The sequence below is a fragment of the Mesoplodon mirus genome (assembly GCF_964341445.2).
Source record: "Mesoplodon mirus genome assembly, chromosome: 8".
NCBI lineage: Eukaryota > Metazoa > Chordata > Mammalia > Artiodactyla > Ziphiidae > Mesoplodon > Mesoplodon mirus.
This window is the reverse complement of record NC_138984.1, coordinates 1262737-1285034: the sequence shown is the minus strand read 5'-3', so window position 1 is coordinate 1285034 and position 22298 is coordinate 1262737. Positions and strand designations below refer to the sequence as shown.

Sequence of the window (22298 nt, the reverse complement as noted above, 5' to 3'; positions counted from 1 at the left end):
GGCCACGTCCCATGGTCCCCCCACCCCGCATCAGCGTGGGCAGTCTTCCATCACTCAAAGCCCTTGCCCTCCAGTGAGTAAAGCGGCGCCTTGCCGCCTTAATGGACGTTTACCAACTTCTTGTGATTCTGAGCACCTCTAAGTACTTACTGGCCCTTTGAACTTGTTCTTCTGCAAACTGACCTTTCAGTAACCTGTGCCCATCATTTTCCAATGCGTCACCTCCTTCATGCCACTTTGTAAAAGTTCTCTACGTCTGCAAATACGATCACTTCAGCCCTTTGTCTGTGAGCCAGGTTTCCTGTATTCCTTCCAAACCTGCTGGCTGTCTCCTGGCTTTGTTCGTGGTCTCTGCGGAGAGAGAATGCAGCCCTTGACGAAGGGCCACGGTCCGGCACCTCTCTGCCTCCCAAACGCTGAGTCACCTGGGGCAAATCACTCGTGCGATGAGAAGACAGTGTTTGTGCAAGGATAGGGACTTAGGGAAGGAAAAAACCCAAGCACAGGGCACACGGCGTTCCTGAGACTCACGAACGTGAAAACAACACTGCAGCTCATGTTCAAGGCACCTGCTCCGCCACACACAGGGCGCTGTTCCGGGTGCAACTCACTCAGTGACCCCTCTCGTACCCGTACGGGGAAGGTGTTCATGGTACCCTCACTTCACAGGCTCAGAGGCTGCAGGGGTCCCAAGACCACCCAGGGGGAGTCAAGCTCCAGGGACGCTGTTCATCACAGCCTTGGCTTGAGAGCTCTCCTCCTCCGCCTCCCTCTCCCCATCCCCGTCTCCATCAGAGCTGAGGCAAAGGCGGGGGCGGTCTTGTTTGGCAGGGCCTGTTTGACCCAGGTGAGGTTTGGCCTGTCCCACCTCCGGAGTCTCTGAATTGAGGGTCTCACACGGCAGCCTCTCTGGCCAGGTTGACCTGAGAACGAACGGCAGCACTTGAGTGCCAGGCTTTCCCTGTGAGTCACGCGTGGGCAGCTCCTGCGGCCTGGAGTTCGGTGCCCCGGCCCTGAGGGGCCAGGAGCCACGAGGCACCGGGATGGGGCTCCGGGCAGGTGGTCTGCACCCCTCCGGGTCAGTCTTCTCCCCTCCCAGCAGCACCAGGACTCGGTTATTACACCGTTGTCTGTTTACATGGATCAGACATGCACCGAGCACCTGCCGCGTGGGGGACACTCTGCTCAACTGCAGGGACAAAGGGACCCGCTGTCTTCTAGCGCAGTCACCCTGCAGGTCAGCTGTCCTGGGCATCACTCCACTGTCCCCTCCCCTGGACAACCTCTCCGACTGCAAGGCACTTGCTGTTTCCACGGAATCACACTCCCTCGTGATGAAAGCCATTAAAGCCACTTATGAGCAGTTTGTTTTGTGACTTATCAGGTAATTATTATTCACACACAACACAGGCACCTAAAAGACCCCTCAGCGCGGCCGTGACCATTCAGTACTGACCCTGGCTTGATGCTGCGGGTGGACAAGTGACATGAAGGCCTCAGGACGCTCGTGGAGAAGCCGCTCGTCCCGTGAGCCTTGTCGGGGAGGAGCGCGGGCAGAGCTGTGCGGGGCTCTGGGGGCCTCGCCCTCTGCCCCCTGCTGAGGCCCGAACTCTTGAGACTCAGGCCCCAACAGCCAGTGGAAAGGCCCAGAGCCCGAAGGCCCACCTCTGGCCTCTTGAGGGACAAAGGAGCTTTTTATTTGAGCACCCTCTTCTCAGCACTTTCTCGTCTTGGCTCCGAGCAGAATTCACAGCAGTAAATTTTCTAAAGTCAGTAACGTGGCTCCTTAAAAACGCGACTTGTTTTGGAAGTGCCCCTAACCCAGCTGCTCAGCGTTCGTCCAAAAATTCAGAGGCCTGTCGCCTCTCCCCGGCGGCTTCCTGAGCATCTTTCTACTCAACAAGCGGCCAGTGCAAAGGCTGACCATGAGATGAACGCTTTCCCTCTACCCGGGAAGAAGGAGAACTCTAAGGGCAGGGGAAGTAGATGGTTTCTTCAAAGGCCATGACTGAAGTCCTCAAACAGCTCAAAGCATCAAAACAGTTCTATTCTCCAGTTACCTCCCCAAACCCAGATTCTCAAAAACCAAGGCCTGTATAACCCACACGCTTGATCACATGGTTTAGGAAGGGCTCCCTTCATTGGAACCCTAACTTCCAAGAGCCCGCAGCTTCACAAGGATCCAAAACACCCCACCTTAGCAGCTAATACTCTCCAGGTCCCCACCACAGCTACCGAGCGGCAGTCCCCCATGTGCACCCTCCCCTGGAGGAAAGGGCCTTCCCAATCCTGCGAGCTGTGAGTGGGCGCTGCCCTCCCGGCTCACAGCGAGAAGCGTGGACACTGCAGACAGGCCAGGGAGTGGGACGGACAGAGGGTGCGCCAATCAGAGGGCTTCCCGAGTGCTTGCTGCGGACCCTCAACCCTCAACGGGGTGGCGCTGGCAGCGAAACAGCAGGGCACCGTGGGAACCACACTTCCCGTGTGGACAAAGACCTCCTGGGCCAAAGGAGCCAACAGGCAGGGTGCGACCAGAGGTGGCCTGAGTCCCGGGGTCCTCTGCTTGCCTGCCTTTCCACAGCTTTCCAACAAATTCTTATTCTTTCACTTCCAAGGATTCCAATGCAGAATGCTTCCTTCCTTTCTCTTCTCCAGCCCCTAGGAGTCTCCCTCGCCTTCAGTCCATTCTTCTCCCAGTGGCCGCAGGCACTCCGGCCAGAGTCGTGCTTTGCCTTCCTCGTGTTCTGCAACCAGCTGGCAGCCAGCCTGCGGTGGAAGGTGGCACAGCTTCCCTGTGCCACAGGCTTTCCAGACCGGCATGCGGGCCAATCTCTGTGACCCTGGAAGTTAAGAACAGAAAGTGAAAAAACCGTATTTTGTCACTGTGAGTGAAAACATACTACGGACAATGGCTAGAGTTTCTTCGTCAAAGGTATGAGCATCTCCTGAGGTAGCCGCCGCTCCCTAAGGGTGCCGCCCAAGACACAGTGAGAGGAGGAAGAAAAAAAAGCGACTCTGAACCTTGGCCTCACGGTACTGAGGAAGCTGCAAGGGTTCTGTGAAATCAAAGGAGGCTAGAGCCTAGCGCGTAAGCAGAGGCCTAAGTATGTGCAAAAGACCCGTGCGCGCGCGCGCACACACGCACACAGCTGACATTCAACGAGCACCAGACTGGTCTGAAACTCTAACGCCAACACGGAGCCCTCTGGGGTGCCTCAGCCTCAGCCTGGGAGGGACAGGCCAACTCCGCACCCGGGCCCACGGCAACCCTTACTTTGCCTTGACTCATTCCTTCCTGCTGAAGACCACAGACCCTAGAACTAGAAGGCACCTCGGGGACCAAGAGCTTTGTCTACCAACGAGGAACAGAGGCCTGAGGCAGGGGAGCTGATGGGGCACGACCACCGCTGAACGCAGGGACAACTCGGGACTGTCACCACACCCTTAACACGGTGAAGTGCCAGCCCCGAAGGGCCGTATTTACATAAACCTCAACTGAGCTGGCCGCAGGGCAACCACCTGCTGGCTAAGAACTCACCCAAATGCCCAGGTGCTCCCCACAGAACCTTCTGGGCCTGCTTTGAGGAACCTGCTGAGGAAACTTAACTGCCTGTGACTTGACCTCAAGAACAAGCAGATGTCTCTCCCTGAAGTCAGACCGTGCAGCTCGCCTGGAGGCCGTCACTCTGGCTGCAGATCTGAGCTGTGAGCCTGACACAGATGTAGCCCCGGATCCCGACACAGGGCAAGGCTTCAAATGAAGGGTGTTCCCAGTTTCTCCCAAGCTGGTCTTCCCAGGGACGCCACCCTCGTGTCTGCCCCTTGAGCCGCGCTGGATGACTGGCCCTCCCTCCCAGGGGCCGAGCTCCATCAGGACAGGCCTGCTAAGTGGCAGAAGCCCACTCGGCACTCATGAGAAAACAGGCAGAGGAAACGACTCGTTCTGTTTAAAATCTTACCTGGTCTTCGGTGAAAGGTCTTTCATAACCAGGCCATCGAGGTGCTCTGTTCGGCAGTTCTCACGGGGAAGGTCAGCACATCCCAACTCATTTAAGTGGCTCTGCTCGACTCTGAGCTGTGGGGACCGATGAAGCCGTGTGCCCTGGGCCTTTCCTCATCGAAGAAACATTCTTCACTTCGAGACTGATATGAAATAGTAATCTTAGTGTTTACAAGCATTATCAATTGCTGAGCTGGACCAGCAAGGAACTTCCTCCGTAGGTGCTACGCTCTCCTTTGAGACGGACCAATGCACGCATTTCTCAGGTAGGAGGCGTCTCGTTCAGAGGCGTTATCGAGTTGCCCTGCTTCAAGCCTCAGATTTGGGGACAGCAGCTGCTCTGACATTAGGAGGGGAAACACGCAGCTATATGTGCCTCCAGGGGAGGGACGGGACCCGAGTAAGGTCTCTCAGGCACTTCCAGGAGCCGGCCTGCACCGCTTACGGGTCCAACACCACGTCAGCAACCGTGAGCTGTCAGAATTACTCAAGGCCACAAAGCAAAAAGTGCACCATGTATTTCTATGCTGAGACCTGTTTCTCTAAGCATGGAACACAGGCATGCATGTACACGTATGCACAAGGAGAGGTCTAGGGATTGTAATATTCACTCAAAAGTGCAAGCATTAAAATCACCCTGCAAGTAATAACATCACTTTTTTAATTGAAGTTAAGGACAAAAGGCGGTCACATTCAGAGATTAACAGGCCTCATCCAGATGGTTAAAACCATCTTTTCCTTCTTCGTTAACCATCTCCTAATTTCAAGTGATTTCCACAAGTTCTCCGGAACCATCTAAAACTGTCCTTTGAGGCGATCCACCACACCACGGCACGGCAAAGCCTGAGCAAACGCGCCGCCGGACACACCTCACTGGATATCATCGTCATCAAAGAGGTCTTCAAAATCTACAAAATGAACAAAATCACACATTGATGGGGCACGCGAGGTCTACAGCTTAGGAAATAATTATAAAATGAGTTATAAGGTCATTCAAAACTAGAGAGAAAACAGTGAACAATCTGATAAAGGACTTTTCCCAGGACAGGCTCTCAATTTTATCCAACCGGGGCTCATACGGTCCAAAGGGACAGTAGTCCAGAGTGCACCTTTACTCTTGTTTCTAGTTAGATGACAATCTTGAGAAATTGCATGAGGGCGTGTTCTGGACCACGTGGGTGACCCCTCACAGCCGTGACTGCGTGCCCGTGAGTACGGCCAGGGCTCTGCTCTGGCCAGCGCTGCGTGGAGGGCAGGGGAGGTGGGCTGAAGCTGCCTGAGGCTCGCAGCCGTGAGCGGGAAACTGCAGAGCTGCGGGAGAAAGGTGGGGGAGGGACAGAGCCCCGTGAGAACGACTCCCTTTAAGAGAGTCGGACCTAGAGTTAAGCTTGAGAAACACAGCCTGAGCCCCATTCCCACTAGAAGAAACGCCAGAAGTTCACAGCGCACTGCATCCTGCGAGGGGGTCAAAGCCAAACTCATGGTTATTTTGTCCTTCTGTTTACTTCTCTGTATATTTTCTACATCCCCACCACGGGTTATGTGTTACTTTCACAAGAAGAGAAAAACCCACTCATGCGTACCATGCACTGAGAACGTGCAGAGTAAACGAAGAGCCAGGAAGAGGACGGGTCGGTCCCCACACCCCCGCTCCCCGGGGAAAGGCGGCACCCAGGCACCTCCTGCCCAGCAGTGGGCCCCCAGCCCCGCCCCACCCCCCGGACGGTCCCACTGGCGCCCGCCTCTCCCACCGCCTGGCCTGGCCTGGGGTCCCGCAGCTCCGCCACTCTCCCCCTAGCCTTGCAGGTGCTGCCTCCTGAGAACTGCCTCAGGATGTGCCCCGGCAACCCTGCGCCCACCTGTCTGGGCTCTCGTCCCCGAGCTGTCCCGGCCCACCCCGTCCAGTGCTCCCATTTGGTAAACCACTGAGTGAGCAGAGCGAATATCGTTCAGGGTTTGAACTCCACTGCCTAGGGGACAACAGGCCATCAAAACCTATCTGTTCAATCATGAGTGCAAAGACTAAGGACAAGTCCTTCCAAAGGCCGCTCGGCTTTCTCGCGGGAACGGCTTCCCGCACACCCGGGCCGTCACGACCTGCCGGGGCGGCGTCTGCTCGCCTACGCTCCTTCTCTTCCCTGCCGGACTCGGACTCGGAGGGAGAAGCGCCCTCATCCGCTCCCATGCTCACCTGGCCTGGCGGCCTGGGTCCTTCTCACAGGTACTCTGTCAGAATTAAAGGGCTGCTGGTGGAAATCACGTGGCCTTGAACTCTAGAACACAAGCAGCTATCTCTAAGCCCCGGGCTGGCAGAGGATACGGCGGGGCGGGGGGGCGGCTTGCAAGGAGACCATCAAAATATGAGTGGATCGTGCCGTACTGGGGACCACACACCCCTACCCGGGTGAGGTCCTAGCGGCGGCTCTGCACCCCGTGCTCCCCACACCTGCTCCCCCCCGAGAACTTAACAAACGTCACCCCCCTCGGTCCTGCGGGGACACTGCCTGGGGAGAGCAGCTGGGCTCCCCGGGAAGGCTGCCCTCAGGCAGCAGCCTGGCTTCCCTCGTTAGGCAACAACTGCCTGAAAAGCAGCCAGATAAAACAACACGGGCTCAGGTGCCAGAGAGGCTTGGGGCCCCTGAAAACCAACACGGCAAGGTAACATCCTAGCTGCCACTAACTAGTGACAAAAGTTCTTTGTAGGGCCTCCCTGGTGGCGCAGTGGTTGAGAGTCCGCCTGCCGATGCAGGGGATGCGGGTTCGTGCCCCGGTCTGGGAGGATCCCATATGCCGCGGAGCGGCTGGGCCCGTGAGCCATGGCCGCTGGGCATGCGCATCCGGAGCCTGTGCTCCGCAACGGGAGAGGCCACGGCAGTGAGAGGCCCGCATACCGCAAAAAGAAAAAAAAAAAAAAAAAAAAAAAAAAAAAGTTCTTTGTAGTGGCAGGCACCCTGGATGAAAGACGGATGATAAGAGATAAAATACCACTTAATTCTCCTAAGAAAGCGATCTTGTGTTTCTTATGATTTAACCCTTGGTAGGGATGAATATACTCTATAGGAGCAAGGCCTTAAGAAACCAGAAGGGAACACGAGAAGTATATGAAGATTTCCTGTAAAGTTAGTTTCTCACTGTTTATTTGGTAAAACTCCACCCATGTTCCTGAAACTAGCATTAAGCCCTTAAATGCGAATAGCTCCTGGTTTCAGAGAAAAGGGACGGGGAAGAACAGGAGCGTGGCTGCCACTCTGCACAGGCAGCCCAGGGGACAAGAACCCAGTGGAAAACAAGGAGAGGAAAGCAAACCAGCCATCGGGAGAGAGGGGAGACGAGAAAGCCAGACGGACCAGACCCTGCTACAGTTTCAGGTGTCCAAGTGCACGTTCATGGCTCAAACGCAACAACTGGAACATAAGACTGGAAGCTTTTTTCCCTCCTGAAAAACAGGGCTGCACAGCGTTCCAAGAATGGCACAGGATCTGGCCTTTACTGGTCTACGATCCAAGTCACTCATGTCACAAAGTTGCTCCACTGCGTAACTTGCAGAAGAAACAGATTACAACTGGCAAGCCAATCCCAGCGCCCTTACCATTAAAAAAGTCTGCGTGAACTGCCTTTTCATTGGCCGCCAAGTCCATCAGGAGCCCGGTGCTGCCTCCTGCCTGGGGAGGGAAAGGAAAGCTCACGTCAGCGGGGTTTTCCGAGAGAACGAGTGGTGTAAGTGCCACGCAGGCTGCACACCACTCCTGGGCAGAAAGTGTCCAGGTCGGAGACGAAATTTCGTCCAGGGGAAGGGCGGGAGTGCGAGCAGGGCTGGGGAGGCGGCATTCCAAGGAATTAAGGCGAGGGTCCCCTCAGGTCGGACGCCCTCGACTCCTCTCACCTTTTACGTAGAGCCCTGCCGCTGCCCCAAACAGCAGCACTGCTGCGCACACCTGGACAAGAGGCCCCGAGCGCGCGCAAAACTGAGCCTGACCACTGCTCTGCTCTGGACTGCTTCTGAGAGTTAAACCATTTCCCGTGAGAAACGGGCGGGGCCCTCACGGGCCTTCCCACTGCCACCACTCAACGGTGGCCGTAAAACAACGCCACAACCAAAGCTGGACAACGTGGCGAGGATTCTGAGCCTCTTTTAGAGTCCGTGGTGACAGCTAGAGCAGAGGCCTCGGTGGCAGCAGGCGCCCTCCCCTGCCCCGTCCCCACAGGAAGCTGTGCAGGTTCTACCTGTGACACCGCTGCGGAGTTTGCGCCTACCTCCCTCTGGAGGCACTGCCTTCATTCAGATCCTCCTCGCGCCCCCGTCCCCGTTTGTACTGCCCCACTCTCTCACCCCAATCCCTCCAGAGCGACGGCGCCGCGAACCAGTCAGAGCCGTCGCTCCGGACCTTAAAGCCCTCCAGCGACTCCACGCTTGCCTAAGGTAGTGCCTGGAGCACAGGGCTGAGAAGCAGGGGGTGAGTGCAGGTGCCTCGGGACTGGGGTGCAGAGAGCTCACCTGTCCCAGGACGGCTACAGGCGAGGCACCATCTGCCCCCCAACCCCGCCTGCCCTGCTCCATCTCATTCCCGCTCTCCCAGGCACAACCTGCCCTCCCCTAGACCCTGCAGGCCTCGCTCCCGATCCTCGCCCCTACGCCCCAGCGCGCCGCCAGCATCTGGCTGCAGCCAGCTGCTCTCCTAAGCCTTCGCTGGGCCACCCCAAAGCCCGAGGGCTTCTATCAACCCGCACCGCCTTTTGATGCACTAAAAATTGGCAACCAGCGTCTCTCTGTGCTCCCGGGACGTCCAGGAGCACACAGAATGGGTCTGTCCCCCCTGAGGTTTGAGAAGGAGAAATCGAGGTCCGGACCCCGCGGAGCCGGCCTGACACTCCGAGCTCCCACCACCAACACCAGACAGGAACGCCCTGTGCCCAGAGGATGGGGTGACACGACCCTGCGCAACTGCGGGAAAGACCCGGGCCCCGCACGGAGCATGGACCTGCCAGGCGCCCCTCTCCCCCGCTCCGCGGGCTGGCGGCCGCTTCTTTCCCAAGGGCCGTTGGTCAGCAAAGCTCTCGTCTCCCCTCCTCCCAGACGGGGACTCGCCCCCGCCGCGCCACAGCACGCCATCCCAGCCGGGGCCCACTTCCTCCCCCAGCGCCTGGCACGAGCTCAACCCCGTCCCCGGGGTCCCCACCAATCGCCCCTGCGGGGCTCCAGGCCGCGGGCACCGACGCTCATCGCAACCCCGGCCCGTAGCCATCCCGGCCGCCACCTCACTGGGTTCCCGGAGGCCCCATTCTCTCGCCCGAGTTAGGAACTGCCGGGACGGCGAGCGCGCCCGCGCAGGCCGCCGCCTTCTCTCGCCCCAGACCCGGCCCGCGCCCGACAGCTGGCCTTGGCTCCGCTCCCGCCCGGCCCGGCGCCGCCCGCCTTACCTCGTCCAGATCCACGTAGGGCCCCGCGCCCTCGGGAAACATCTCGTCCACCGCCGGCTTCATCTCCGCCTGCAGCTCCGGCGTCCGCGACCCACTTCCGGCCCGCTGACGCCCTCTTCCGGTGCAAGCCCCGCCGTGGCAAGTCTAGATGCGAGAGGACGGCCGACTCTATGGTTTTTCCCCTTTCCCACCCACCCCCCCACCACCATCTGGCAGGTCTAGCCGCCGGAGGACCTTCCACGCTATGGTTCCCTCCTCCATTAGTCGGGGCGGGCAGGACTGGCCTGGTTGGGGCTGGGGTGGGCGGGGTCTCCGCGTGGCTGTCAGCACACAAGGGAAGCTGCTCTGCGACTTCACCGCGGCCACAGACAGTTTGGACCTAAGGGCGTGACACTGACAGATGCCCTGGAAATACCCATTAAAGATTATGAGTGGGTAACAGAGTAAAAAGGCAACCCACAGAATGGGAGAGGATATTTGCAAACCATATATCTGATAAGGGATTAATATACAGAATGTACAGAGAACTCCTAAAATTCAACAACAGAAAACAAGGAGTCTGATTAAAAAATCAGCAAAGGGGCTTCCCTGGTGGCACAGTGGTTGGGGGTCCGCCTGCCAATGCGGGGGACGCGGGTTCGTGCCCCAGTCCGGGAGGATCCCGCGTGCCGCGGAGCGGCTGGGCCCGTGAGCCATGGCCGCTGAGCCTGCGCGTCCGGAGCCTGTGCTCCGCAGCGGGAGAGGCCACAACAGTGAGAGGCCCGCGTACCAAAAAACAAACAAACAAACAAATAAAATCAGCAAAGGACTGGAATAGACATTTATCCAAAGAAGATTTATAAATGGCCAATAAACCTATGAAAAGATGTTCAACATCACTGATCATCAGAGAAAGGCAAACCAAACCACAATGAGTTACCACCCCACATCCATCGGGATGGCTACTGTCAAAAACCCAGAAAATACCAAATGTTAGCAAGGATGTGGGGAAATTGGAACCCTTGTGCACTGTTGGTTGGAATGTAAAATGGTGCGGCTATTGTAGAAAACAGTATGGAGTTTCCTCAAAATTTAAACATAGATTTACCGTATGGTCCAGGATTCCACTCTGGGCATATACCCAAAAGAATTGACAGCAGGGTCTCGAAGAGATATTTGTACACCCACGTTCACAGCAACATTTTTCACAATGGCTAAAATGTGAAAGAACTCCAGTAGGTATCCATCAACATTTGAATGGTTGAGCAAAATGTGGTCCATCCATACAGTAGAATATTATTCAGCCTTTAAAAGGAAGGAAATTCTAACAGCTGCTCCAATGGGGATGAACCTTGAGGACATTATGCTTAGTGAAATCTCCAAAAGACAAATACTGTATGATTTCCGCTTATATGAGGTACGCAGAGTAATCAAATTCATAGAGACAGAAAGTAGAATGGGGCCGGGGGAGGGGGAGGGGGAGTTAGTGCTTAATGGGAAGAAGAAATAGCCTGGAGATGGATGGTGATGATGGTTGCATAACAATATGAATGCACTTAATGCCTCTCAAAAATAGTTAAGATAGTAAATGTTAAGTTGTATGTATTTTATCATAAGTTTTTAAAAAGAATGTGAATGAGAGAGAAGTGAGGGCAGGAGGGAGAGGGGAAGGGATGGTGGGGAAGGAGAGCATGAGATATCTGAGCTACACTTTTAGAGGTAGGTAGGCTTGGGGGCTGGGCTGCCAGAGAAGTGGGGGTGGGGAGGGGGAGGGGGAGGGTGGTTCCAGGGAGACGGGAATTGGGCCTAGATTGAGCAGGGATTGTGGCCCCAGGTCAGGTGTGGGTGGACAGCGCAGGGCCAAGGGAGAAGGGAAAGTGACTGGCCGGGTGGGTGAGCCTCCAATGTCACCATGACACGAGTCACCCTAAGTGCCCGAGGGAAAGTCAGACCAGTGAAGCCTGAGTCCATGGTACCAGCCAACTCCCCTTCTGAGTAGTTTCAAAGCAAAGGGACCCCCATTCCTGTGGAGGGGTAAGGTCTCCAGGAGAGCGGGGCACAGAGTCTGCCCCAGGGGACACTGATGTTTATGGAGGAGCAGAACCAGGATAGTGATGTCACAGAGGTGGAAGGACAGGGTCGGATTGGGGGACCCCTGAGAGCACCAGGGGATTGGGGTTGTCGCTGGGTGATCACATCCAGACCATATCCTTTGAGAGTAAAAGGGACCCTATTGGTGACTGCTCCAGGACAACAGGTGTGGACAAAGAATGTCTCTGGCTGTATCAGTAAACAAAGGATATTGAGGCCATCAGCCTCTGCAGCGGCTCCCACCGTGCACCCTGAGGGGATTCAGGATGGAGGAAAGCAGGATCCTGGCCCTCAGGATAGTTAAGGTGCATATCAAAGGAATAATTTCAGTAAGCCCAGACGCTTGCATCTTCCCATACATAGAAAAGCACTAAATTCATTAACTTGAGATGTCTGGTTTTCTTTAATTAGCAGGAATCTTTTGATGTCCCAACTACCTAGTCTTTTGGCAAAAACTATAGATCCTGGCTCCTCCCTTCCCTCTTCAGGACCATCCGATCTGAGAGGCTGTCTCCTGAGCTTAAGTCCTCAGTGTGTCTGCCAAATAAAACATAATTCTCAACTTTTAGGTTGTGCGTTTTTTTCAGTCAATGCGGGCATTGACTGCTGGGCACAGCGGGCGTGTGGCCCCCCAGGCCATCAGCGGCCGAGGCAGGGATGAGAAGACAGTGGCTGCCGGTGGCGCTTGTTGGTAGCCAGCATTGAGGGGTGAAGCCGGCTGAGGACGTGGGGTAGGAAGTGGAGGGGTCCCCCGCCACCAGGTCTGACTGTGAAGGGAAACCAAGAGGGGTGCACAGAAGAGAAATGAAGCTGTGTGTGCTCAGGTGAACAGAGAGGGTCAGAGCCAAATCTGAGTCCTAAATGGGGAGCCAGGTGACCCCAGGGCCACAGGGCAGGCAGGTCGGGCATCTGCTGAGGGTTGCTTGAGGGTGGGGCTTTCTTCTTCTGAGAACAGAAGGAGGGCAGCTGGGACTTTGAAGACACGTAATAATGCAGCTGTGTGTCTTGGGTGGTCATGGGTGTGTCCAAGAGGGGACACAGCTCTGGCCAGGGCACCCCAGGGGCTTCCCTGGAAGGCACACGGGAGGCAGTCCTTCGAGCACTTTTGAGGGGCATCTGGAGCCGTCATTCTCCAATGCTTGACGTAACTGGGTACATGAAAATCCGAGTGGCATGTAAATGACCACACACACACACAAACACACATGCACGCGCATGAATTAACACACAGGTCAGCACCATGTCCAGGGGGTGAGGGTGCCTTTCGTCTGGTACGTTTGGTCAAAGCCCAGCTGCCACAAGTGGACTCCCATAGGAGTCGGGACTTTGTGTGTGTGTGTGTGTGTGCAGTTATTTTACAGAAACCAAATTCAGACCAGCTCAAGGGGGAAAAGAAACAAAGAATGTACTGGTTTTTCCTGAAGCGACAGGCTAGGCCAACAGATTCTTCCTCTTTCACATTGAAGCCTGGACACAGGGAGGGAAGCTACCCGTTGGCCACAGGAGGTGGAGACAGAGGTGAGGGCAGGAAGCCTTGCTGGATGGCTAGGGCCAGTGGGTAGCCACTGCCTGGGCACCGCGGCCACCTCCCCTCCCCCTCCCAGGTCCCTCACAGCACAGCTGGGTGTCCGTGCCAGGGTCCCGGGAGGGAACTCTCAGAATAACCCCTACTTCTCACTCACCTTAAAGGACAGCCTGCAGACCCTTGAGGCTGCACGGAGGATGGAGTTCATTCCCGTCACATATTTCCAACGAACAGCACACGTGGCCCACAAGTTTCACAAAACCTTACAAAATTCTTACTATGTGTAATGGTTTCTATGGTTAGATGCTAGTACAAATACCAGTGTCTAGAGTTAAATAGGAAGTATTTTCTATTATTTTATTTTTTTAAAAAAGCAGGTTGAAACCCATTAAACCGATTTCTTCACCATCTGATGTGGTGTGGCCCGAAGCTCATGCTCCCTGGCTGTGCCCAGGGCAGGCAGCCCCACTCCCCCAAAGTCCCCGCATCTACACTGCTGGTGGTCATGTTTTGGGGGCCCTTCTGCCTGCAGACCCAGCGCCCAGGCACCCAGCGATCCCCACAGACCAGCTGCCCTGGTGTGAGTTGAGCGTGAGGGGTGGAGCCCCGGAAGGGCACCCAGCCCAGGGAGGCCACTGTGGGTCTGCCTGCTTTCCAGCTCGGTGGCCAAGGAGGGGGTTCCTGGGGCGCAGCTGCCTGGATGAGACCTGGGTCCCGCCAACAAGCCAGGCGGTTACCTGGTGTCTGCTTGCCTCAGTTTCCCCACCTACACTCCGGGGATCCTCCTAGGGTCAGTGTGAGGACAGGGGGAGTCGCAATGGGTGCTCTGTGGACAGAAACCATGCACAGGCCTTTCTTAGAAGTGTTCCCTGATGGTCCGGAGGGGCCAGGCTGATCTGTCAGATGAGAGAGTAAGTGGAGCAGAATGGAGATGCTTCTCCAAAGAAAACCAAGAAGACCACCACTGCGTCGTGCGTTCAAGTCAGGAGTTTATTCAGGACGAGGCCGGCCCGACTCCCACGGGGTGGGGGGCCCCCTGCCCCGGATGCTCACTCCTCCCTGTAGGGGACATGGAAGCCCAGGGTGGTCCCCAGCGGGAAGTGGGCGAAGAAGGTGCGGGCCATGTCCTCCAGCTGGGGGTAGGCCCCGAGGGCCTGGAAGTGCTGCACGTAGTTCCAGAAGTCGGATGTAGAGAAAGGCCAGTAGGGCATGGCCGGCAGCTCCGCGTAGGGGTCTGGAGGGAGGACAGCGCTGCTCAGGGGCTGACCCACACGGACCTGCGCAGAGGCGCTGAGCCTGGCCAGCCGAGGAGCAGCTGCGGGTAACACCAGCCCTGCCCCTCAGGACTCCTGGCCTGGGGGACGGAGGAGGGGAGAAGGGCGGAGCCTGGCCCCTCCTGCAGACACTGAGCGGACTGAATGGCCATGGTGGGATTCGGAGGACACCGCGGCCCCCAGCCTTGGAGTCCGGATGCTCTGCACCAAGGTGGGACTAGGGCCTGAGGTGAGAATGCTGGGGTCCTCGGGGGCTCAGAGGGTCTCTCCTGCCTGGTGTGTCCCCAGTGGCTGGAGGACAGGGCCCAGGGAAGAGGCTGCAGTCCCTCTGCCTGTGCGGCTCAGCCTCCACCTGACCCGGGGCTCCCACTTCCCCTGCTCTGGACCAGAGGCCAGCTCCCACCCGGCCACTCTTCTTCCCCCACCGCCCCCCAGACACATGAGACCAGAACCGGGAAAGCAATACGGTACCTCCTTCCTCCTGCACCGGCTTGGCCCCTGTGAGGGAAGGGAGAGAAGTCACCCCAGAGGCCCCCCAGGAAGGACCTCACCACCCACCGGTACCCCAGTGCCTAGACAGGACAGCACAGGAGGACAGGCAGCCCCTCACCTGCCAGAGGTCCCAGCAGGAGGCAGAGGGCCAGCCCGGGCACCAGGCAGGTCTTCATCTTCCCCAGGCCTGTCCCCCACCGACCGATGGTGCTCAGGTCCACCTGCAGCATGAGGAACCCGGACAGGTGAGCCCACCCACCCCTTGGACCACCACCCACAGGTGGGCCACTCCTGGGAAAACAGCGCTGGTGAAAAGAGAAGTTGCCAGTGTTTTCATGACAATTTCAATTTCAGTGGCTTCAAACCATTCTTCTGAGGCTAACCCCCTGAGGCAGAATCAGTTGGCCTTATTTAATTTAACTATTTAAGGAATGCCCCCCCCCCCCGCATCTGCCCTCCCCAGAGGTTACCTTGCAGCTGCTGTCCCCAGCCGTGTAGCCTGACGGGCATCTGCTGCCAGCGCACAGTCTCCTCTTTATAAAAGGCCAGGGACAAGGGGCAGACGTCACCTCCGTGAACCTTCAAACTGAATATTTCATCCCCGCCCAGAGGACTGAGGGCTTCTGTGACCCTGCTGGAAGCCAACTCCCAGGAGTCCACTTTTGGGAATCTGATCCAAAGATCAAATTGGGAGAAAAACATATTTGCACAGGCCTAAGATTTTTAGGATTGAATTCAACATTGGTACTCAAAATAAACCCTATTTCCTTTCTACCAGGAGAGAAAGACATTCTAAGTCTGACACTGGGGCTGCGATGCCCCCCTTGTGGGAACAGGGTAATCACAGAGCTGCCCCAGGGACAGGCAGGCAGGACGGGACCCTCGGGGAAGCCAATAGCAGCCCTGGGTCAGCAGCCCCCGCCGACAGGTCACCGCTGAGCAGAGGGACAGGCAGGAAGCGAGGGTGTCCAGCCTGATGTCCCATCTCCAGACTGGCGCCTTCTGGCTTATAAGCAGTGATGAAGTCTGTCGCCACGCAAGACAACTACTTAGCAGGTGACCATTACAGGTTACTCAGGTGTGAGGGGACCAGCCCCCAGGTGCGCAGGAAGGATGTCTTCTGGCAAAGAAGCCCCAGCAGAATTTAGGGGTTCGAGTCCCCGGCTCCACCAGAATCTGCTCACACGTCCCCACCCAAGTGAGGAGGGGCTACTCTTCCCCCCGAAAATGCCCCGACTTTCAGAGATGGGACCCGAGAGTCATCTGTTCCACCTGCCTGTGATACGGCCACACACCAGGCTGAACTTTGGGTTTTATTTTCAGAAGTCGGACCCTGTGCCTCCAAGAGAGAAATTCTTTTAGGGAAGCTGAGCTGGGGTCCTCAGGTGGGCACTTGGTAACTGTGTCGGGGACCCCAAAACCTCTCCCAGGTTCGCTAGGGGGCCCCCCAGGACTCAGCAGAGGCCATGGTCACAGCTGGATTCAGGACAGAGAAAGGATGCAAAGAAACATCAGTAAAAGGAAGGGGCGCAGGGACAAGTCGGGGACCAGGCGTGAGCTTCCAGAGCCCCCCCCCCATGACACACTTTGCTCCCCACCACCAGCCGTGACGACCGTGAGGTGCTGTCTCCCCGGGGAGCCCGTCAGAGACACAGCGCCTGGGGCTCTTCCCGGGAGTGGTCGCGGGCACCTGTGCCTGGTGAAGGTTCCAGACTCCCAGGAGGGAGCGGCACTCCGCAGGACCTCACTGGGCACAAACGTTCAGGGGCCGTGAGGCCCTCTGCTCCACGAGGGGGCTGGGCACCCTCCCGGGAGCTCCCAGCCCGGGGCCCGCCTCGCGGGCGGGCGGGCCTGTCTGAGGAGCTTTTCTGCACAGCACAGACGCTTTCTGGTTCTCTGTTTGCCCCTGGCTGGGAATTTTAAGCTCTGTGCTCATCACTTCCTTTTCCCAAATCCTCCAGCACACTTAGAAGCTACCAGCCAACCCAACAGTCTTTACTCCTTATTCCCACTAAGGGGCTGTGACGGCAGCTGCCTGGTCACCCACAGCTGTGTCTCCTGTAGGCACTTGGCTTCAGGACTCAATTTTGCACTTGGTGCTGTGGACAACGGAGGCCCTTGACCACTGCGAATGGCGCCACTGATGTCAGAGGCCAGAGAAGCAGCTCCCGAGTCCCTCCTGAGCCCTGTAATCCCCTGGGCCCCTCTCCCGGCTCCAGTACTCCACCCAACAGGGCCACTAGGAGCGTAAGGGGACACGGGGTTTAAGTAGGAACAGGCCTTATGCAGTGTGGGGAGCGGAGGATGTGAAGTCTGGAAGGGCGGGCGGGAGCCAGCCTCCGCGGGGTCTTGCGTCTGTGTGTTTCAGGCCCGGCGTTGCGGTGGGCCTGGGACCGCCGGTGTTCTGGGAGGGACATGAGCAGATGACCGGGGTGCGGCGGGGAGTGGGGACCAGCCGGTCTTGCTACCGTCATCACCACATTGTCCATCACTAACGGTTCCATGTCTGAAAATGATGTGCAAACATCCCTGTGATGTTGGGGGAAACGAAATAAAATTACAAGTACTTATTTTATAACTGATTACCTAACCAAAAAACACTATACATAGAAAAAGTCCACAAGTAATGAGCAGTGATGGTGTTGGGAGCCATGGGTGTATATGTTTTTCCTTCTTTCTGGGTATTCGTATTTCCCTTAATTCATTACTTTTATTTTTTTAACTTAATTTTTATTTTATATTGGGGTAGAGTTGATTTACAACGTTGTGTTCGTTTCAGGTGTACAGCAGAGTGATTCAGTTATACATACACATATTTCTATTCTTTTTCAGATTCTTTTCCCATATAGGTTATTACAGAGTATTGCATAGAGTTCCTCCCTGTGATATACAGTAGGTCCTTGTTGATTATCTATTTTATATATCGGAGTGTGTACATGTTAATCCCAAGCTCCTAATTTATCCCTCTCCCACCTTTCGCCTTTGGTAACCATAAGTTTGTTTACCTTTATAATGGGAAATAAAATCTTAAAAAAACCCCACCATCCTAAGCTCCCTGTTACTTAGCTTTCTGATCTGCTGGCCTGGGTCAACCTCCTGGGTCTTCCATAACCACTCCCAGGTGTGTCCACCCCCAGGTGTGTCCACCCCCAACCTTTTCTTGCCTCCCGAGTTCTTCAAGCTCCTCTCCCTTGCTGACCTGCACACAGACCGTCTTGGGCACCACCTGGAGGGGCTCCACCTGGAGGGTCCCACCTGGAGGGTCCCACCTGGAGAACCTCTTCTGCAGAACCCCAGCTGGGGCCCACTCCTCTGCCCCCTGGAGGATGGCCCCTTCACCCCCTCACCAGGTAGCCTTTCCCCAGTGACCCTTGCTGGGGCTCTGCACGCCCAGCCGTGTACTGTTCTTTTGCAGTGGGACCCCAAAGCAGTGGTTCTCACACTATGTACAGATCACCCAGGGATCCTGTTGAAAGGCAGTTCTGATTCAGCAGGTTGGAGGTAGAGCCTGGGACTCTGCATCCCTCAAGGCTCCCAGGAGATGTCTGTGCTGCTGGTCCCAGAGCACCTTTAGGGTAGGGAGGCACGCGCGAGCAGTTTCTCCACCTGGGCAGTGTCAGAATCACCTAGGGGACCTGGCAGAATGCAGATCCCTGGGCCCCTACCTCTCAGAGTTCTGATTCAAGAACTCAGGGGTGGGTCCAGGACTCTGCCTTTCTATCACATTACCAGGGGTGCTCAGCAGATCCAGGGCCAGGCTTTGAGAGCTGCTGTCCAAAGAAGTTCTTAACCCTGGCTGCACATGGGGACCACCTGCAGAGCTTTGAAATAGTCAGGATTTGCAGCCCCCAGGCTCCCGAGGCAGGATGCTAATATAAAGGTTCAGGGGTGGGACCCAGGTTGGTGGTGGTGAGATCTCTGAAGCCTGGTTGACTGACCCTGCCCCTGCCCCTGCCCTGCCCTGCACAGCACCCTCCCTGTGGACGCCTCAGAGGCCTCTGAAGGTCCCACCTGCCTGCGGTGAGAAGCAGCTCTGGTTGCAAGATACGGGTCTTGAGGGATGAAGTGGACAGAAGCTGCTTGTCTCCCTCTTTTCTACCCAGGCAGAGAGAGGGGCCGGGCTGCGGGGCTCTGCCAGCTGTGCGGGAAGGCAGGGCCGGGGCGGGCGACCTGGTGACCCTTCACCTCTGCTGCTCCACCTGCCCCAGGGGCGGCCTGGTTCCGGACCTTCCCAGCCAGTGCCGCAGTTGCTCCCATTAGGAGGTCTCGGGGCGCCCCCTGCTGCCAGCTCGGGAACACCAAGCGTGGCCTCCTGCTACAGTGCCTGAGCCCCGCACACACCAGAGCCTGAGCCCCTGAGGACAAGCACCCGGCCCACCTCGGGTCTCCTGAAGGGCAGGAGGGTGCTTGAGTCACAGTACTTTCAGCCGTCCCAACGCAAGCCAGAGCCCTGTTCATTATGAAGTCCTAAAGCCACAGGTCCTCCGGGACACAGGCCCCCCTGCACGGTGCTTCTGGAGGCCCCTCTTCCCTGAGCCCCTCCCAGGGCCACCCTCAGCGCGCCTCCACCCGCTGTGTTGATCTGCTTCTGGAAGGGTCCACGCTGCTCACCCAGTCCGCTCCCGGGGCCCCTGTGGCCAGCCCGCTTTGCTTTCGGGCCCTCGAATGTGCCCCCCCTTCAACGCTGGGGGCCTTGCTCCCCAGCCCAGGAGCCCCGCCTCCTCTGGAGCTCCCCCATCTCCCAGCCCACGTCACCCTGTCCCACATCCCTGGTCCCAGCAGGTGACACTGCCCTCCTTCTTGGCTCCGTGTTCTGCCCACTTCCTTTCTGAGCCCGAGGCTCCTGAGAGAATCCGAGTGTCCCAGGCCTGGAACAGTTCCTGGCCAGTGTGCATGGGGCTGGCTGAGAGCACGGACTGAACACCTGGGTCAGGTCAGTGCTTGGCCAGGTTCACCTGGTCAGTGTGAGAGCCGGGTCCTGCCGGCCACTCACTCGGCTGTCCCTGCACCCGGCTGCATTACCCTCACTCCCTCCCGTGACCCAGGTCCGCTGGAGAAGCGCCCGCCCCCTGCTCCTGCACGGGGAGGGGACGCCTCTCACAGCCACGTTCTTTGTTCCCAAACCCACGGGCTCTGATTGTATTTGTTATTTTAAGAAAAAGATTTAATTAAATACCATGAAAGCTAATGAACGTGAACAGAGTTTTGTGCGTGAAAACTCAGTTGCCTTGGAAAGGCCCACACGAGGTGAACATTGCCAGAAACTACTGTCAAGTGTGGGTTGGAGAACTCTGGAAAGTTGGAACCGGGACCGACCCAAGCGTTCTGAGGAATCCCACACCTGACAACATGGACGGCGCATCCGAGAGTGGGCTCCAGGGGGCGCCACGCTCACTGGAATCTGAGGATAGCTGGTCAAAGCCCGCCAAGGCAGAGTCAAGATTTGGGAGTTACATGCCTAAGGCCCACGTGATTCTTCATAAAAATCATTCCTTCCTTTAAATGATCTGTGAGAATTTCTGACCAGGTCCCGGTTCACTCCATGAGAAGCCTTCTCCTGAGCCGAGGGGGCCCTGGCCTGGGGTGGAGGGAGGCCAGGCAGCAGGGACCCATCAGGTGCCGGAGTGGACAGGTAAAATGCAGGACACCCCAATACTAAAAAGTATTCATTGATTATTTGAGATTCGAATCTAACTGGGCCTGTATTTGTATTTGTGAATCTGGCAGCTCAGAGCCATGTGGCCCTGCCTGGCCCGTGGTGACAAGCCCAGGCTCAGGCAGGCAGTGAGAGGGAGCTCCAGCCCTGGAGGTGGGGCAGGCATGGGAGGGTCTTTTCCAAGATGCTTCTTCCTGGAGCATCACAAAGGTCCTGGCCATCACACGGGGTGAGCAGCTGGGCTGCAGCCCTGAGCTCCCCTGGTCTGAGACAACCGGAGTCCACGGCTGTCTAGGGCCCAGCTGAGCTTGTAACAGAGAGAGCCTGAAGGAGCCAGAGAGGTGGGGCAGACCTTCCTAGCAGAGCCCTCTTCCTCTCAGGCTTGGAGCTTAGGGACCTTGGGGCCAGGGATGAGGACATGGGGGCAGTGCCCCAAAGCCCCAAGACTCGGAGAATGAGAAGCATCGGCATAAGATGTGAGCTGTGACAGATGCCAGGAGCCTGTGACACGTCTGTGACACAGCGCTGGACAGGCTGTGTCCCCAGGCCCCCAAGGCTCCTGTGCAGCAGTCATCTTCCTGGAAATACTCCCCACGAAGGCAGCCCAGGGCCTCGGCACCATGGTGGTGCAGGAATCGTGTCCAGGCTGTAGTTTGTGGCCCTGGCTGTGTGGGAGGAAAGGGCCCTGGAGAGTGATGGGAGATGCAGGACAAGGGGCTGCCCACTCATCCCCCTCCTCCCAGGGTACCGAGAGTTCCCGAGGGCCACATCCCAACACCGCAGGGCTCCATCAGCGTCGACCCGGTATGGGCGTAGCCAGCATGCTCTGTCTGGGACGTGGTCCCAGGGAGCAGGGCTGGGAGTCCGGGTGGAGCCGTGAACAGAAGGCGCGAACCTGGACCCGGGGCACACCGTTGCCCACCCGGGGCTCCCAAGACCTCAGACCAGAGGAAGCGCTGATTTGAGGTCTTCTGTCTCGTTGGTTGGGGGTTGCCCTTGGGAGTTAACTCCCCAAACTCCAGCTGCGGGGTGTCCGCTGGGGTCCTGCAGGGGTCTGGTGCTGGGGTCTCAGAAGCACGGAGGGAATGGAGGGGGGCTGCAGGCGAGGGGCTGCAGAGCAGGTGAGGCCTGGGCGGAGCTGGGCGCTACGACTGAGGCTGAGTGGAGGGCTGGGCGTGAGGTGGGCTGGAGACTGCCCCAGGCCTGGGTATCCCTCAGTCCTCCCCCCAGGGATGCAGTGCAGCGCTCTGAGACCAGACCAGAGCCAAACCCGGGGCCACACTCCCCTCGTGGCAAAGTCAGACTAAGCAATCTGTGTGCCGGAAGGCGCAGTGAGCCTCGAGGTTACCCAGGTCACCTCGTTGTGTGATAAAATACTGCGACACTTACTCAGGTGACCCCATCCCTGGGTTTCCACCCGTGTCATCTGCTAAGGGCCTGGTGTCATACGGCATTCTCTGCGCCAGGCCCCTCTCTGGACCATCCACCGAAATCCCTGCCTCCCAGTGTGGTCAGAGCTGTTGCTTTTGTCCCCACTCACTGGGGAAGAAACCAACCGAGGCTCTCAGAGTTGGGGACCTGCCGGAGCCGCCAGTAAACAGTGGAGGCCCAGGGGCAGCCCCGCTCAGAGGGTCAGACCACACTTGTTCCTGCGCCAGCCCCCGCCCCACGCTGGGTGCACACCGTGCCCCGGCAGAGTCTCATTCAGAAGGCCTAGCCGCGAGCCCCGGCATTTCGAACACGCTCCCGGCGTCACGATGCCACCGGTCTTCTGAGGGCCCCTGGGCTCCGGGGAGCTGGTGCGTCCAGCTGGCTGCCCAGACAGAACCGCCCGGCCCGCCCTGGGAGGCACACGCTCCAGGG

General features: G+C 57.4%; 2 protein-coding genes across 2 annotated transcripts; both read right to left on the bottom strand.

Annotated features, from left to right (window-relative positions):
- Window positions 1–4644: 4644 nt before the first annotated feature.
- Window positions 4645–9545, bottom strand: COPS9 (COP9 signalosome subunit 9). The gene is made up of 3 exons (XM_082629740.1): window positions 9419–9545; window positions 7590–7662; window positions 4645–4908 (listed from the first exon to the last, which is right to left on the bottom strand). The coding sequence occupies exons 1-3, from the start codon at window positions 9479–9481 to the stop codon at window positions 4871–4873; spliced, it is 174 nt and encodes a 57-aa protein (XP_082485866.1). The 5' UTR covers window positions 9482–9545; the 3' UTR covers window positions 4645–4870.
- A 4517-nt stretch (window positions 9546–14062) lies between these two features.
- On the bottom strand, window positions 14063–14958 carry OTOS (otospiralin; the record flags this gene model as incomplete). Its single annotated transcript, XM_082631201.1, has 3 exons — window positions 14898–14958; window positions 14759–14785; window positions 14063–14247 (listed from the first exon to the last, which is right to left on the bottom strand). Exons 1-3 carry the CDS (start codon window positions 14953–14955, stop codon window positions 14063–14065), a joined length of 270 nt encoding a protein of 89 aa, XP_082487327.1. The 5' UTR covers window positions 14956–14958.
- Window positions 14959–22298: the final 7340 nt, after the last annotated feature.